The sequence below is a fragment of the Crotalus tigris genome, unplaced genomic scaffold (assembly GCF_016545835.1).
Source record: "Crotalus tigris isolate CLP2741 ecotype Arizona unplaced genomic scaffold, ASM1654583v1 scf7180000017736.1026742, whole genome shotgun sequence".
NCBI classification, from domain to species: domain Eukaryota; kingdom Metazoa; phylum Chordata; class Lepidosauria; order Squamata; family Viperidae; genus Crotalus; species Crotalus tigris.
Genome location: NW_024096602.1, coordinates 565,283 through 582,426, shown reverse-complemented (window position 1 = coordinate 582,426; position 17,144 = coordinate 565,283). Strand labels below are relative to the sequence as shown.

Sequence of the window (17,144 nt, the reverse complement as noted above, 5' to 3'; positions counted from 1 at the left end):
CCAAGTTTGAAGACCCCTGCCTTATACCATTTGAGACAAGTGGCTGTCCAGTCTCTTATTAAAAAAAACTCCAGCACCCACAACCTCTGGTGGCAAGCTGTTCCACTGGTTAATTGTCCTCACTGTTAGGAAGTTTCTCCTTAGTTCCAGGTTGCTTCTCTCCTTGATCAGGTTCCATCCATCGTCTACCCTTCTCATACTTTGGAAAATAAGTTGACCACCTCCTCTTTCTGGCAACCTCTCAAATATACAACATTAGTTTCTAGCTCATTTATTGTCATTGAAATAATTTTTAAAATGTGCTTGATTCTGCCCCCCCCCCCCCCCAAACAATAGGTATCAAATTATTTATCAACTATCAGTTGACAAATTATGCCCTGTTACTTGTTGTGTAGGGATGATGGACTCCAACTGAATTAATACAATATTTAAATAGAGTTGTCAGTTGGGAATGTTCCTTTGTGCTGTATATTATCAAATGGGTATTTGATTATGATCAACGTAAGCAGCTTTTTTTACTCCAGGCATGGCAGAATATCTGTTTTAATCTTTCTTTCTGTCTCTTTAATTCACTTGGAAGAAATAAAAGTGAATATAATTTGTTTAAAGCATTTCATACTGATACTCTGATTTTAAACTTCAACAGACTATCAAAGCTTTTCTTGTGTGAATTCTGTCTTAAATACATGAAAAGTAAAAATATCTTGCTAAGGCATGCAGAGAAGTGTGGCTGGTTCCATCCTCCAGCCAACGAGATCTACAGGAGGAAGGACCTTTCGGTGTTCGAGGTAGGGGATGTTCCATTGTCCTCAGGAAGTATTGTGTCTGGCTGGAGATTAGATACCTAGGCAGTATTTCTGCGCTGATTATTAGAATACAACGAGTTGTCCTAAAGGATTTATTGTATAGCTACATATAATTCTTAGTCTTTCCAAATCTTTGGATATTTCACACTCACTGTTTCCAGCAAAAAGACTTCTGCTGCTGTGATGGTTTCCTAGTTCCTCTCTTGACTTCCAGATCAGTTTATTAATATAAATAGCAACAGCCATAGCCCTTAAGACTTATATACCGCTTCACGGTGCTTTACAGCCCTCTCTAAGCAGTTTACAGAGTCAGCATCTTGCCCCCAACAATCTGCTCCAGTTTGGTGCTTCCCAGATTGATTTATGTCAACTGCAAGTAGTTAATGTTTTTGATTTGCTACTGTAGCTTTTTTAGTTGTGGCTTTGTATCGACTTTAATTGGCGGCAGCTTTGTGTCTTTTTAGACCAGAAAGGCAGAATACAGTTATAAATATTTGTTTGATAGATATAGATAAGAAAGGAAAAAGAATTAATGAGTATGGGGAAAATATTGTGAAGATACCGGAAAGTATATTTATAAAGTATTCTAACACTTCTGTTTTAAAATTGTAGTAGTATATTTTAAAAAGCAGTATTTTAAAATAATTTTTAGTCTGAGTATTTAAGATGTTCTATAGCTATTGTATTTTATCCAGTTAGTTAACCAGGTTTGTTTTTTGGGTCATAACACCCACAAGTATTCTAGATTCTGTTTTCGTTTATGAATCTTTTTTCTATCGTTGTGCTAATAATCCTTTGCTATACTCATTTTATAGAAACACTTTTCAGTATTCTTAACCTGGAATATATGTAAATCTGTATGGCTTACTGATCAGCGACCAAAACATAAGCTATTAATGTGTCTACGAGAGGGCAAAAATTCACAGAGAAATTACTGAAGAATTTCCTCATTCTTAAGAGATATAAGAATGTTTTGGGATCAAGTAAATTTCAATCAGAGACCTAGTTTAGTACAGTAATTAAGGCATCAGAAACTGGAAACTGGAGGACCCTGAGTTCTACTCCTGTCGTAGGCCTGAAGCCAGCTGGCTGGCCCTGGGCCGGTCCTTCCCTCTTAGCCCTAGGAATCAGGCAATGGCAAATTGCTTCCAAAATCTTGCCAAGGAAACTGCAGGAACATGTCCAGACAGTCTCAAAACTGACTTGAAGGCACCAAAAATAAATTTTAAAAAGTAATCCTAGCCCCAAAACAAAATCAATCTGGGCTGAACGAGATTGGAACTGTCATTGTTACTGAACTTGGAAACCTTTGTATTCTCTTAGCATCTTTAGTTCTATCTGAAAACCGCTCTAAAATAGGCCAGATTTGATTCTTATTTGCAGATGTGATGGTACAGAAAGTGAGAGTGATGTTATGTTCTACTTTTTTGCATAACCCCTCAAGACTGTTATTCAAGCTTAACGTAGCTTAAACAACGTGCCCACAGAGCTGATGTCTCATGAGAGAGCATGAACAAAAATGGCAAATTTGGATGACCTTTGTGCACGTTTCATAGGCCGAATGGCACGGATCCTTGAGTGTTCCTTGTAAGCATCACTTGTGTTGAGCTGCTGCTAAGCTAAGATACTGATGTGGAAATTCTCTCCTTCCTAGGTGGATGGGAATATCAGCAAGATTTATTGCCAGAACCTTTGCTTGTTAGCAAAGCTCTTTCTTGACCACAAAACCTTATACTATGATGTCGAGCCCTTCCTTTTCTATGTTCTCACCAAGAATGATGAAAAAGGGTGCCACTTAGTTGGATACTTCTCGAAGGTAAACGTTTGATCTTACCCTTATCAGTGTATCACGCTTTTATGCAGAATGCTTGTTGGGAAAAGAGCGCTTCAAACGGGAAGGAACGCATTTTTTGTTTGAAAATAATGATGCCATTATCCTTTCAAAAAGTGTTGGATTTAGGTCCAAAATACAGTGCACAGATCCTTTAAATCGCCCACGTTTGAAGCAAAATCCGGCAGTACAATGGCTGCTCAGAGCAGGCGCTGCCTTCAGCCGTTCAGTCCTTGTTGCATATTTAATACAATTTGTCCCTTGCATACAAGACGTTCAATCTGTGCTTCCCTCATTAGAACCTAAGCAGAAACGTGATAAAATTGTTTAAAAGGAAAGTAGCTGGGGTTTTGTAACCCTAGAATCTAAGACCAGGTTTAAGGCCACGTTTGGGGAAGCCTAGCTGCTCCCAAGCCGAGAGGGGCTGTGGGCCCCGTGATCGGAAGTGATACCTTTGCCACAGTCTGCCTGTTCACGCCTCCCACCCGTGTTCTTCTTTCTTTCAGGCTCAGGTGAAGAGGATGCAGTGTGCGGGACCAGCAAAGTTGCCCCAGATTGCCCTGGTCCGGCATTGCCTTATGGAGTCTCTGAGCCTTCCCTATTGATAAAGGAGCCCTTCTGTGAGTTAAACCCAGAGCTGTTTGTTGCTGAGATTTGTAGTTAGCAGGATGGGTTAAACAGAGGGAGGGAGTTCTCTTCTAGCACTCTTCTTCATCTGTTGGCTGATTGGCCACGGGGAGAGGGCCCAAAGAGTCAAGAGGTCAGCCAGGAGGGTGTGATTGAAGCACCTAGGAAAGGATGGGGCTTCGCTTGCACCGAGTCCTGGGTGCCTTCTTGACTTCCTGGATCCCTTCCCACATGCCCCCCCCCCCCGGTCGAAGGTTATTTCTCTCTCTCTCTCTCTCTCTCTCTCTCTCTCTCTCTCTCTCTCTCTCTCTCTCTCTCTCTCTCTCTTTTAATTTCATAAAGTGTTTGCGCTCCCTTGCTCTGCTTGAAAATACTCCAGGGTGTTTGGTAGGACAGTACAAAGATATACATGTTTACGTGGCAGAATAGTAAGCGGAATTACGTGAGTTTCAAGATTTCTGAACCGAGAAGTACAAAAATTAAGGAGTAGGTCATCCTGTTGAGATTCCTGCCAGCAGCTAGGCTAAGACGCTCGGTGAGAGCAACGCGGACCGAATGTTACGGAGGTGCCGAGGGAATAATAGTTTGCCTAAAATGGCGCCCTCTTGATGCCGCTTTAGCAGAAAAGACAAGATGGTTGGACCCCAAATTTTAATGTGATATTTTCTATCAAGTCCCTGACATAAAGAGGGGACTTCAAGAGAGGGCCAGCTGTCGGAGTACGAAGGTACAGAAATATAAATACAGGTAGCCCTGGACTTACGACTGTTCGTTTAGTGGCCGCTCAGCGTTACAACAGCACTGAAAAAAAAGTGACTTGCAGCCGGTCCTCGCATTTACAAGCGACACACAATCTCCATGGTTGCACGATCAGAACTTGGGTGCTTGGGAGCTGGCGTGTATTTACGAAGCTCACGGCGTCCCAGGGTCGCGTGACCCCCTTCTGGCAGGCAAAGTCACTTGGCTCCCTTAACGGTTGCTGTGATTCTCTTAATGACCAAGGCAAAATAGATCGTGAAATTGGGTGCAGCTTGCTTAGCAACCGCCTTGCGCAGCAATCTCAAATTTTTTCGTCCTAAGTCGAGGACTACCTGCAACAAAACCAGCCACTCTTGCTGAAAATCAGCGTGATTCCCCACAACCCATGACGCACTGTAGCTCGGTGCCTCTTAATATTTTCCAAAGAAACGAACGATTTCAAATCTTGCTGGGACCTTTTTCGTTTTCATTGGACAACCACCTGTCTGGAATGGCCTAGGGTCTCCTGCTTGAGCAGGGGGCTGGACTAGAAGACCTCCAAGGTCCCTTCCAGCTCTGTTCTGATTCCGATTTGTGGAGGGCACCCTCACGGCGGTGCTGAGAGGCCGGGCTGTGTATTGCAGCCCCGTCAAAAGCTGCGTTAGGAGCCTCGGTTCTACTGCACCGGACGGGTCTCTGCAGTGTTAACCCATCTTGCTGGCTACTGATTTAAGCAACAGGGTCCATGATATTCAGGGCATTCCAGGCTTCTCTGCTCGTCCCAGGCACTCCAACCTTCCACCTGGATTTGCCCCTAAAAGGAGAGGGAAAAATGTGTGGCTATATGAAGGGTAAGTTGTAAGCACAGACGATGACGTTGTACGCAATTGTTCCTCGTTGTAGGAGGCACCTATTAAGACCCTGGCCGTGGGTGCCGTTCTTCTTCTGGCATCGGGGAACTCGAACCCACGTCATTTAGCTTCCCATCTGGTCTTCACTTGGTCGCTTTCCAAAAAACTGTAGCGTCTCTTCACTTTGAAATGGAAACGTAACCTGGCGGCGGGGATGGCCTCCTCTCCGGTGTTTCTCTGTTTGCTTTCTATCGGATGCGTGGGGCAGCAGACACCCGGCAACTTAGATTACGTTTCAACCTGTGCACATCAGTTTTTCTCTTTCAACGAAAATGCTCAAGCCAACCGTACTGCACTTTTCAAACCAAGACAAATAATCAGGGCAGAAATGAAAGATTGGGTTTTTAAATTACAGCAAAACGGGGGTCTTAGAGTTACGTGTGAAACCCCCCTGCCGCAATTTGTCGTGAAAGATGTCAGTCGCAGGAAGAGGCTGTGACGGTGTTCCAATATGCACTGAAAGAAATTACACTAGGATGAAAAAATCTGGCCCTTTGGGTAGGGAAGCGGGCCCGTGCAGCACCAGCGTGCCTTCAGATGTTGCTCTAGGTATTCAAAGCGTCGCCTGCCGTTCTTTCCTTTTTTAAAAAAATAATGTTTCAATTGAAAACCAGAAGCTGGGATCACTTCTCTAACCATTTTTATTTGCATAAATGCCTCTGGGCCTCCGGATAGTCTCTCGCGATTTTCTTGAAAAAGAAGTATTAGAAAACTGCAGCCCAGGGCTTGGTTTAGGAGTGGATCCGTTTGATCCAGAATTTTTTTTTTCGGGGTGGGGGGCGTGGGGGGGCAGATACAGATAAACAAGAGAGTAGGAGAGCCGGGCTAGGAAGCTCTAAACTTGGCAACTTCAAGACTTCTGGGATTTCAGCTCCCAGAATTCCTCAGCCAGCCACGCTGGGAGTTGAAATCCAGAAGTCTTGAAGTTGCCAAGGTTGGAGAGCCCTGCGCTAGCCAAAAATGAGCTCCTGGCCCCAAATATGGGCTTGGGGATTTAGCCTGCCCACTGCCCTGATGTCCTCCCGGCTGAGCTCCGTGAGGTGAGAAGCAGCTGCGACTCCAAAACGTGCATTTCGTTCCAACGCGGGAGGTTTTCCCTTTCTGAGGAAGCTGCTCTTTTCCTGCCCTCCACTGAGTGGCTCATCTCTCGGGAACAAAAGTGGCACAGGGGCTGCTTCTCTGTCCTGGAAGACCCACCCCCTGCCCAGTGGGGTCCCAGGCAGGATCACCCAAAGGGGGCACGTCAGCATCTCTTTGGGGTTACCCAGAGTTCCCCCCCCCATGGCTTTCTGGAAGGGAGCTCTGCAGCCCGGGCTTATTCCTCACACACATAAAGCAAAAGAAGTTACTGAATGCCTTCGTTGGTTTTTCTGTGGACTTGGTCTGCATTGCTCACCCTTAGCAGCTTAAAGATGGGTGGACTTCAACTCCCAGAATTCTTCAGCCAGCCATGCCGGCTGGGGAATTCTGGGAGTTGATGTCCACCCATTCAGAAATGCTGGATTAGATAACTGCTTTCCAAATTCCTCCCCTCATCTTTTGCTTGACTGCTGCCAGCTGCTTCTCTGACAGGAGGACCATCTGTTCACTAGAATAAATAGATTCTTAACATCTGATCTTAAAAAAAGAAATCCTGAGCAAATTTTAATGAAACATGGTTTGTTCACAACCACCTGTTAATCAACCAGTTTCTAACTTGCATTTTGTCTGTGTTAAGAGTATACCAGATAGATCCTCTGGGTACCTTTATCCCATCATTTACATCGGAGGTCTTCAAACTTGGCCCTTTTATGATTTGTGGATGTCAACGTGTGCCTGGCTGAGGAATTCTGGGAGTTGACGTCCACAAGTCAGAAAAGGGCCAAGTTTGAAGACCTCCGATTTACATTAATGTATTACTTTTTTACTGCTTTCATTTGCTTTAAAATTTTAGACTCCAATGGCCATTTTGTTTTACTGCTTTATTGATATTCTGTGTACGTTATTTGCATTTTATATAGGTCTACATATATACCATATATGTACATCTATATAATTAAATAGATAATGAACAATAAAGAAAAAGAATCACCGTTTACTGATAAGATACTGGGGGGAAAACAAAATCAAAAGTGATCTCAAGTCTAATATAAAGATTAAAGCTCCCTCTGAATTGAACTCAGCTATCTGCCAACTGACCCACTGGCCTCTTCATGTAGTTTTCCTCGGTGACGGCGCTGAAGGGGTTTGCACCGATGCGCTTCGAGGGTAGTTTTTCCATTTCCTATTCTACATTTGGGATTTCTTTCATTCAAGTATTCACCAAGATTGTTTGTATTTAGGAGCCAGTAATAGCCAGTAGAGCAATCTTGGTCTATTTCCCCAAGAGCCAATTTCTGGCTTCCTGTTGTAATGGTTCAATTAAAACAACATCACGTTCTGTAATGATCATCCACCAGCCATTCACCTCAAGTTAACTCACTCATTCAAAGTTCCTCACTTGGTAGAAATAATGGATCCTAATGGCTGCTTCCTATGAATGAGGAGGAGCAGAGAGATGCGCTATCTGTTATGCACACTAGGCAAATACTGGTGTGTGCATGTGTGTCTGTGTGTGTGTGTGTGTGCCAAAAAAGCCAAGATGGCTCTTCTGTCCGCCATCTTGGTTGTTTTGATCACACTGTAGATGCCTCTGTGACAGCAAGTCCCACGGATGGGTTTACTTTCTTAATTCTCCCACTCCCGCTCTCCAGTCGATATCTGGGGCTGCATTTTTGCTGCTGTCTCGAATGTTTTGCCCCGGGTTGAAAAAGAGGCTAGGAGGCCTCCCTGCCTGGTTGGCAGCACTGACTCTCAGGTCTATTTATTTATTTATTAGGTGGGTGCTATTTAGATTTTTCTCATTTTTTTGTTTGTTCACTTTTTTTATTTTGAACATAAAAATAATTGGTGTCTTGGGGCACTTGTGCGGTGTAAAAATATTGCGTGAAAACGTGTAAGTGTTCTAAAAGTCCAAGCAGAACTGATACATTTAAGACTCCAGAGTACAGTATAACTTTATTGTAGATAAACTGTTGTGCCGGTCAATGATGGCTGCTGCTGAAATAAAAATGAAAAGCAGTCTTTTTGATAGGTGTGGCTTTTGATCCACCCTATACGATTGAAAGCTTGGGGATGACCTCTTTTGCATAATTCCTGTGGGAGAAAAGTGGGAAAGGATAAATAAGTCTCCCCTCTTCTCCCCTTTTTAATTTGGTTGCACTATTCCGTTTGGATTTTTTTGTTTTTCAGTTCTTAATTCCATAAAACACGGAGCCTTTCCAGATTTGGTCTATTTTGCCTCGTTCTGCTTTCTGAGGCAGAGTGTGATTTTGACCTGTTGCCTTCTGGGGTAATGTTTGAAGATGGATGGGGGGGGGGCAGAAGCAGTGCCTTTGCGATGTTTTCAGCCGTCTCCCCTGTTTCTCTTTTCCAGGAAAAGCTCTGCCAGCAGAAGTATAACGTCTCCTGCATCATGATCATGCCCCAGTACCAAAGGCAAGGATTTGGGAGGTTCCTTATCGATTTCAGTAAGTGAAGGACGGCCTTTGCGTTCGTGGGTTTGGGGAGCGGGTATTGCAGTGGAAATTCAGCGAGAGCAACGGTGCTTTTTCTGTGCATAGACAACCAGCTCTCTGTCTCTAACTGCATCCGGGCAGAATAAGTCCATTAAAAGATAGGTCTAATCCTGTCACGCACCTGAAGAAGCTGGCTCCCTCTCTTCGCCGGGAAGTCAGCTCTTGGTGTGGTTAGATTGGACGAATTGCCTAAATTGCCTTCCTTTCGCGTTGCTCATTAATGCAGAGAGAAGCCGTGATTCGTCATTAAAAGCAAAAAAGGTAATTTAGGGCTTTCTTCAGTTCCTGGGTTGCTTTTAGCACCAGGTATATTTTAATCGAGCAGTACTTAAAATGGAGCATAACGTTTTAGGCTTTTGTTCCTTCCAAAAAGGGAATTGTCTCAGATCTGAAAGGGACCATTGGAGCACGCTGTAAAAAAAACAGTATATCCTGATTTTTATATATATATATATATGAAGAGCTCAAAATGTTTCCTCCCCTGCTTCTGTAGAGTTTTTATCAAAAGGCAGGAAAATGGAGTGGAGCCAAGAAGCAAACTAAACGTTGCATTGTCACAAAGAAAGGACAAGGACGGTGTCTGTCCATGCCGTTTATCCTCCGAGGACAGGGGGCAGGGAGGGAAGTGGGCCCCCTCCGTAGTGTGTGTCATGTGGATCAGAATGAAACGTCAGAAATGTAATGCTCCAGACCAGGGGTCCTCAACCTGGGCCCTCCCCCCGCTCCGAAAGGTTGGGGAACTCTGCTCCAGACTCTGGGACGAAGCCTCGGGAGGGGGGAGACGAGGAGCAGAGTCCCCGAAAGAGGCAAGATCCCCCAAGGGAGTCGGGGTCGCTTCCCTTCCCGTCCCCCTGCCCCGTACATCGTGAGCATAAAACAAGACCCGTGCGGGATGGCCTTGACTTAACAACACTTCGTTTAGCACTGAAAAAAGTGACAAATGACTTTTTTTCACACCGTTGCAACATTGCCACGGTCATGTGATCAAAATTCATGCGCAGATGATGCTGCGGGGCACGGGTGGAGGGTGTTGCCGCCATGGCGCTGCTGGGCCGCTTGGGTGATCTGTGGCGGGGTGGCCCAGCGGGCAGGGTGGAGTGGGGACGGGTGGGGGGCAGTTTTGGGGTACTCGGTCTCTAAAAGGTTCGCCATCCCTGTCCTACATCATCTCAGAGCTCTACGATTCCAGGAGATTGTGAAGTCAAAAACACAGTTGCGCCCCCTCTTCATAAAAACATTCCTGAGCTCTGGCAGCAAAGCAGCCGTTGCTTCACCTGGAGCTGGATGAGGCCACAGGTAGCTGGTTTGTCAGAATCAGAGGTCATGTCAAGCATTTACGTTTTGCATTTCAAGCGACACCTTTTTCATCGGAAGAGAAATGTCAGCTGTCATTTTGCTTCCGTTCCTGAATACTCTCTGACGATGTTCCCTGCTGCGTTCCAATTTAGGAGGAGGAGGAGGCAGGCTTTTAAAAAAGGTTTTTTAGAAGTTTCCTAGCAGCACTCAAGTCCCTTCTGCAATCTCTAAAATGTCAATCATGAATATTCTGAAAGAAAGTGATTAGTGATACGATTTTATCAACCTGTCTCTTTTTCATGATCACCATTAATGCAAAACAAAAACTTCCTGCTTATATTCATCTTCTTCCCAATTTCAATTTTGACAACACAGATCATGGAGGAGAAACTCTGAGTTCCTGAAATGTCAGGTTTCTTTTTCTTTCTTTTTTTTAAAAAATGTGATTAAATATGACTTGAGTTAAACATTTTGGGGGAAGAAAATAAGATGACAAGATAGATGAAGGAAAAGAGGAGAAACAAATTCAGAAAGATAAAATGTGAAGTGGACATGGAATTTACAAGCAGCAGAGAATTAGGCTAGAGTTTTCCATTATCACTGGGTTTTAAATAATTAAATACAATTTTGAAAACCACAGATCGTTGTCGAAATCCACGTAATATATCAACAGCAACAAGACAGTCCTTGCTTAATGATCACAATAGAGGCCAGCAAATCTGTTACTCAGCAACGTGGGTATTAAACGAGACATCACATGACCGTAACTTACGATTTTTATATGGTGCCTTCCTATTGGTTGATTAAGTGTTGATGGCTGGCGATTGGCTGTTGTTTCCTTGTGCTGTCAAATTCTGGGGCCGGTTTCCCAGGCTTCAATCCCTTCCTTGGCTATCCTATCTGTTGATTTACTATCAGCTGATCAGTTACTTAGGAGCTGACACCTTAGTGGCCGGCCATTAATAGCCCAATCAATAGCTATTAAATAGCTAAATAATGAAAATATTTAGGAGCCCAAGTTTATGTTCTATTTGATTTGTAATCTGTTCACATTTTGTTGGGCCTGGATGGGGAACAGATGTTGGGCTTTCGTTGCTGTGCAATAGAGCAACACAGTCACTTAATATCTAGGACTGTATTTCTCAACCTTGCAGCTTGAATTTGCGTGGACTTCGATTCCCAGAATTCCTCAGCCAGCTCTGCTGGCTGGGAAATTTGGGGAGTTGAAGTCCACGCAAATTCAAGCTGCCAAAAACACTGATCTAGGAAATCCTGCAAGATCCCTTAGTTTTGTGAAGCTCCTATTCCTTGTGGCCTAGATAGGAGAAAAGAAGGTCTGAGCCAGCTCAGTCGGAATTAATAGTCAGATTTTTAACATTTTAATTTTTACTCTTTTTTTCTCAATGAAAATATTTGTATTTCCAAGACCATTGCCACAGAAGCCCTGGGTTTTGACTTCCGATTTTCATTCTGGGAACTTCCAACTTCATTGAGAGAGAAACCAAGCCCGGTAGGAGATCATCGCCTATCATTAGGCTGGATAATGAGGCGGAGAAAGGCAGCCTGGCCTTCTCCCTTAGTGATCTGCATCCGTTGCCCTAGAAACTCAGGATTCCAGCTCTGTACGGTCCTCTTTGCAAACGTGACCAGCTGGAATGAGATCCTGTCTAATCCAGATACGCAAACGGCTTTTGTTACGATATGAACTACGTTGGCGCTCCCAGGATGCGTAGTGAACGTGTGGGGGGATATGGGGAGAAGACAGAAGGAAAAAGACAAAAGAATTGCTCGGCAGACATTTTCAAAGAATACACAACCAAGTACGGCCGGTCTTTCAGCCCAAAATTTCAGAAATTCATTAAGTGAAATCCGCCCCATTTTACAACTTCCTTGCCAAAGTTGTTAAGTGAACCACTGCAATTGTTAAGCTGGTAACACAGCTGTTAAATGAATTGTCTTATCCGTTGACTTTGCTTGGTGATCTTGGTGTTAAGTTAGTTTTCCAGAACCAACTCTTGAATCTCAGGGAGTCTATTTACAGAGATATGTTGTGACTAGTGCTGCCTACCTCACAGGCCACCCTAGAAGAAGGAGCTACCTTGAGCTCCTGAATGAAAAGCAGAATGTTATAACCTGATCAATGTATTTCAAGTAACGTTTCCTCTTGGCTGGCTGGGAGTTGAAATTCAAAATTGCTAAAGGTTCAGAAGCTGCCTTAGGAATTTGGGTGCATAGGAGCATTCACAAATCATGTGTAATTTCGTCCTGAACGTTTAACATTTTTCTGAGAAGTAGCGCTAATTTGTCGGAAAATTAAGGAAATAAGCTCTCGAGAGACCCTTGAACTGTGGGGAATGATAGGCCCATTCAATTAAGCTCTCTAAATTGATGTTCTGAAGATCTTTGGAGGAGACGAAAGGCGGAGATTCTTCCGCTGTGTGAGAGGTGTTATTCCTGTACATGAGTTTTGAAATTGTAGGGATGCATCTGGAATTATATTTGGGTAATTTGAGAATTGCAAAGAATGGAAAATGGTGGTTTTCTTATGCCACGAACTCATTGTTACTTTTATTATGTATTTAGATTTGTGTGATGAATGTGGCCTTTAAAAGCAAAACATGATCCAAGTTATCTTTTGAACTGAAATGTTGAAATCTTGACTGTCAGTTCCTTGTTGTGTTGCACGAAGTGGGTTTGCCATACAGAAGGATCAAAACAGTCACCCTGAAACTGCTTTTGAGAGTTGCAGGTGAACCATGAGTATTAAAAGAGGATCTTTGCAATACCATTGGCTATATTTAATGCTGAATTATCTTAACAAAATAATGTCACTATTAAAAATGTTTATTCTGTTTATAAGGTTTCCTAATACAAGTGATTCAAGGCACAATACAGTGAGTTAAAAACATCATTAAACACCATAAATGTAAAACAACAAAGGACCAGATATAAAAATAACAATGCTCTGGACAGAATATACCGAAATTCGAATAACTACTATTCAAGCAGTTCACAGATTGCCTGCTGGAAAAATCAAGATTTTAATGTTTTCCTGAATGTCAGCAAGTCTGGAGTAAAGTCCAAAATTCAGTAAGATAGGAGTTTAAAGTAGCATATAGAATAGAATAGAGTTGGAAGGGACCTTGGAGGTCTTCTAGTCCAGCCCCCTCCTGGCTCAAGCAGGAGATCCTATATCATTTCAGACAAGGGGCTGTCCAGTCTCTTCTTATAAACCTCCAGTGATGAAACACCCACAACTTCTGAAGGCAACTTCTGTTCCTCTGCTTAATTGTCCTCTCTCTGTTGGGAAGTTTCTGCTTAGTTCCAGGTTGCTTCTCTCCTTCATTAGTTTCCATTCCTTGTTTCTTGTCTTGCCTTCAGGGGCTTTGGAGAATAAGTTGGCCCTCCCTCCTCTTCGTATCCTAAAGTCTCTTAGTCTTCTGTGAGTGGCACATTGTGATTCTTCCCCTTGTTCTTTTCTGCTAGGTTACCTGCTTTCTCGAAGAGAGGGACAGGCCGGGTCACCTGAAAAGCCTCTGTCCGACCTCGGCCGGGTCTCGTACCTGGCTTATTGGAAAAGTGTCATCTGGGGATACCTTTCCTGCCACCACGAGAAGCAGATCAGCATCAAGGCGATGAGCCGAGCCACCGGGATGTGTCCCCACGACATCGTCACCATACTCCAGCACCACAGCATGATTGACAGGCGGGAAGAAAAGTCAGTATCCGCTCCTGAGCTGCCCCGTGCTCTCTCTCTCTCTCTCTCTCTTGCTCCCTTTTGTTAAGCGCACAGGCCCAGGGTTTCACTTCATCCGCACGTGGTCCTCCCTTAGCGACCACATGTTCAGCAACCGGTCAAAGTTGCAGAAGAGCGCAAAGAGTCCCCGGAGTTCTGGCAGTTGCAGCAACCCGTTGTCGCATGATGGCAATCCCAGCAGTTGGTGTCTCACTCCTGATTACGTCACAGGGTTCCATGTTCACCACCGTGACCTTCTGGCAGTCCACTTGAGGGCAAATCCCTTTGGTCAACTAATGACCATTTGCTTCCCTCAGTGGCATTAGCCACACGCACCAGAAACCGCCCTCACCGGTTCTGACAGCTTCCCCGCCCATCGCTGCTAGATGGTCTCCTAATCCCCCGGTCCTCTTGGCTTGTTAAAAAAATCAGAGAGAGAGAGTAACCCACTGGTCCCAAAGATGCTTTTTCACGAGGCATCTGAAGTTTCTCTTTGAAGACGTTTTGCTTCTCATCCCAGAAGCTTCTTCAGCTCTGACTGGAGGGTGGGGAAATGGAAGGATTTATACTCCTTGCAGACGGCTGGACGTTTGAAAAAGCCCCTTTGGGACAGCTGTGACCTGGATGACTGAGGATCTCCATAGACAAATGACCAAGTGGCTTTTTTCTAGATTGCAAACATGGGGGCTTCCACTAGATAGGAACAAAAAGATAAAACTCTTTCATTCTTTGCCCCAGGAATTGGACTTGTGTGTGGCAGATTTTTCCCTGTGGATGGTGGTCCAATCACAAGACTAGGATAAATGCTTTGGCAGGAGGGGCCTCTACCTAAAGGAGGGGTGTAAACGTATTAAAAGAAAAATTAACTGTAATTCCAGACCCACCATCCCTACAGCAAATGGGTACATTCCCATCTCCTCGTATGTATTGCTCCCTTCTAACTTCAGATTTGTTTCCATTGCAGGTTTATGGTAATTAGGAGAGAGAAATCGATCTCCCGCTACATGGAGAAACTGAAAGGCCATCCCCGCGTCAATGAAGTGGACCCAGAAAGTTTGCGGTGGAGTCCTCTCCTGGGTCCGAACGTGGCGGTTTCCGAGGAAGAGAGGGAAGCTGAAAAAGAGGTAAACGCATCGTGGGATAATCCCCTCCTGAACAAAAGTGCCAGTCAATCCGTGAAGATGATGGGCAGAACGAAAAAAAGGCTAGGCCAAGCTGCCCGGATGGCTCGCCCAGCAGGTTCCAAGAGGTTGATTCATTTCTATAGTTCTGTTGGTGTATACAGCACAGCTGCAATTGTGACAGGGACAAAAGCCACGGGCTGTAAATGTGGCTGTGGTGAGAGAGAAGCAGTGAAAACACCCCCGGGTGGAGAGGAGCATTCGTTTCCTAAAGTCTTAGCGTTATATGGCTGGAAGGGAGCTTGGAGGTCTTCTAGTCTAACCCCCAGCCCTTATACCATTTTGCACAAAGGTTTGTCCAATCTTTTCTTGAAAATGTCCAGCAATGGAGTGCCCACAACCTTTGGAGGCCACCTGTCCCACCGATTAATCATTCTACTGCGAGGACACGTCTTCTTCTTTGGAGGCTGGGTCTCCCTCTGAGATGCTTCCACCCTTTGCTTCTTGTCCTGTCCTCGGGTGCTTTGGAGGATAAATCCCCCCTGGGATGGCCTTTCAAGCGTTGGAAGAGGGCTGTCATGTCTCCCCGAAGCCTTCTCTTCGTTAGGCTCAACAGGTCTAGTTCCCTTGGCTTTTCATCTTACAGTTTAGCCATTCAGAACCCTTATTAACTCTATCAATTTATTAAACAAACTTTTACAGCTACTCTCCTTGTGGATCATGAGGCACCATTCTCGCCCCTACAGGTTAATTTCAAACAGGGGTGAAGATGGAAGTATATTTTTACACTGGAGCTTGTTGGGAAACGGGCAAGCATCATATAATTTAAGGAGGACCTATGAGCAGGAATACCTCCAGGAAACACGGGCCAGTCCAAGGGAGCAGGCAGAGTCGAGAGAAAGAAAGAGCCACGTGAGGTAGTTTTTCTCAGCTTTGGCAAGTTTAAGATACGTGGACTTCAACTCCCAGAATTCCTCAGGCTGGCCGGGGAGTTCTGGGAGTTAAAGTCCACGTATGTGAAACTTGCCAGGGTTGGGAAACACCTTTGCAGAGGAAACAAAGGATAACGCTACAGAGATTTTCTAGACAATTGAAAGATTCACAACTTTATCTCTAGAGCACCGAATCGAGGTGAGAGTACTGAGCTCTGAAAAGAAAGGAACAGCGAGGAGATGGAAAAAGGAGACAGGTACAGAGGTGACCAAAGGGTTTGCAAGGTGTTTAGTTAAAAGTAAAAAGGAGAAAGAGACTTAAACGGAGATATAGGTGGTGATGAGGTTAAATGAACCTCTGACATCTACTATAAAATAAAATTCCGTGCGTATGAATGAGCTATAAAGAGTAGTTTATGCTAATGAATGCCAAATCATTTTTTAAGAATTTGTGGTGCAACTTAAAGGCAGAACAATTTTGGCTTTGTCTTTTCACTGCTTCCCAAATGCTATTAAATGCACCGCCTTCAACAGAACTGGACGCAGACTTCAAAAAGTTTTCATTAGCTGCTTCCATGCATTTCTAAGATGACTGAAATTGCCTGTCCAAGAGCATAATGCTAACGAAGAACCAAAATCAGTCTTGCCTTATTAATGATGCAAAAGTTTCCATAAAACGCAAGTTCAATTTGTTTCCTTTGGTGGGGGGAACCTGTTTAGGTGCAGCTTTCGTAGCCCTTGACGCTGATGAAAGCTGACTGATAGCTTATTTCTATTGCGGAGCTGTGCACGAAGGAACGAGGGACAGCTCAGGGGTGTTTCTGTGGTCTGTCATTTAAACCCTTTTGCTGCTCAGGCTGAGCGCTTGATGGAGCAAGCAAGTTGTTGGCAGAAAGAGGAGCAGGAGCTGCACTCCACAAGAGGGAGCAGGCAATTGCCCGAAAAAGCGCAGTCGAAAAGCAAGTATTTGCGACCCCAAGAAAATCCGGCCCTACTGGTGGAGAGAGAGACGCCCACAGGCTCCCCGAAAGAAAGCAGCGGAGAGGAGGAGGAGGAGATAGAGGAGGAGGAGGAGGAGGAGGAGGAAGAAGAAGAAGAAGAAGAAGAAGAAGAAGAAAAGGAAGAAGGGGAGGAGGAGGAGGATGGACGTCACCGGAATTCTCCTCCGAGGCTGGCAAAACCCCAGTTGCTTGCAATGAAGAGAAAGGTCAGTTCCAAACCCTGATTCAGAGTCTCTTGATTTTTAATGCTGGGCTTACCGCATTGAGCAGCTGGAGCAGGTAGATTTCTGCCTTTACCTTACAAACAGGCGCATTTTGAAATACCACTAATTTCTTACAGACGTTTGCAATTCAAATATTATTCTCTGTTAGTCATTGTGGGTGTTAGTTGAGTCGCCTTACACATTTCACGGTCTCCTTCCTTTGCAAAAAAAAGCAGCTTTTTACTCTGCAAGGACCCAAAAAGAGAATTTAAAAACTAGCAATGACATTTTTTCCCCTCAGCGCTAAGTTAGACTTGCCCAGGAATCATCCCCTCACTTCGTTTCC

At 44.4% G+C, this 17,144-nt stretch overlaps 1 protein-coding gene across 7 annotated transcripts in view; it reads left to right on the top strand.

Moving 5' to 3' along the window:
* KAT6B (lysine acetyltransferase 6B) overlaps window positions 1-17,144 on the top strand; it is a 53,111-nt gene that overhangs the window by 29,211 nt on the left and 6,756 nt on the right. For all 7 annotated transcript variants that reach the window (XM_039339636.1, XM_039339635.1, XM_039339633.1 and 4 more), the window contains 6 exons: window positions 647-788; window positions 2,461-2,622; window positions 8,368-8,461; window positions 13,292-13,523; window positions 14,506-14,665; window positions 16,451-16,801. In XM_039339636.1, coding sequence (XP_039195570.1) covers window positions 647-788; window positions 2,461-2,622; window positions 8,368-8,461; window positions 13,292-13,523; window positions 14,506-14,665; window positions 16,451-16,801 — 1,141 coding nt within the window. The remainder of the gene's footprint in view (window positions 1-646; window positions 789-2,460; window positions 2,623-8,367; window positions 8,462-13,291; window positions 13,524-14,505; window positions 14,666-16,450; window positions 16,802-17,144) is intronic.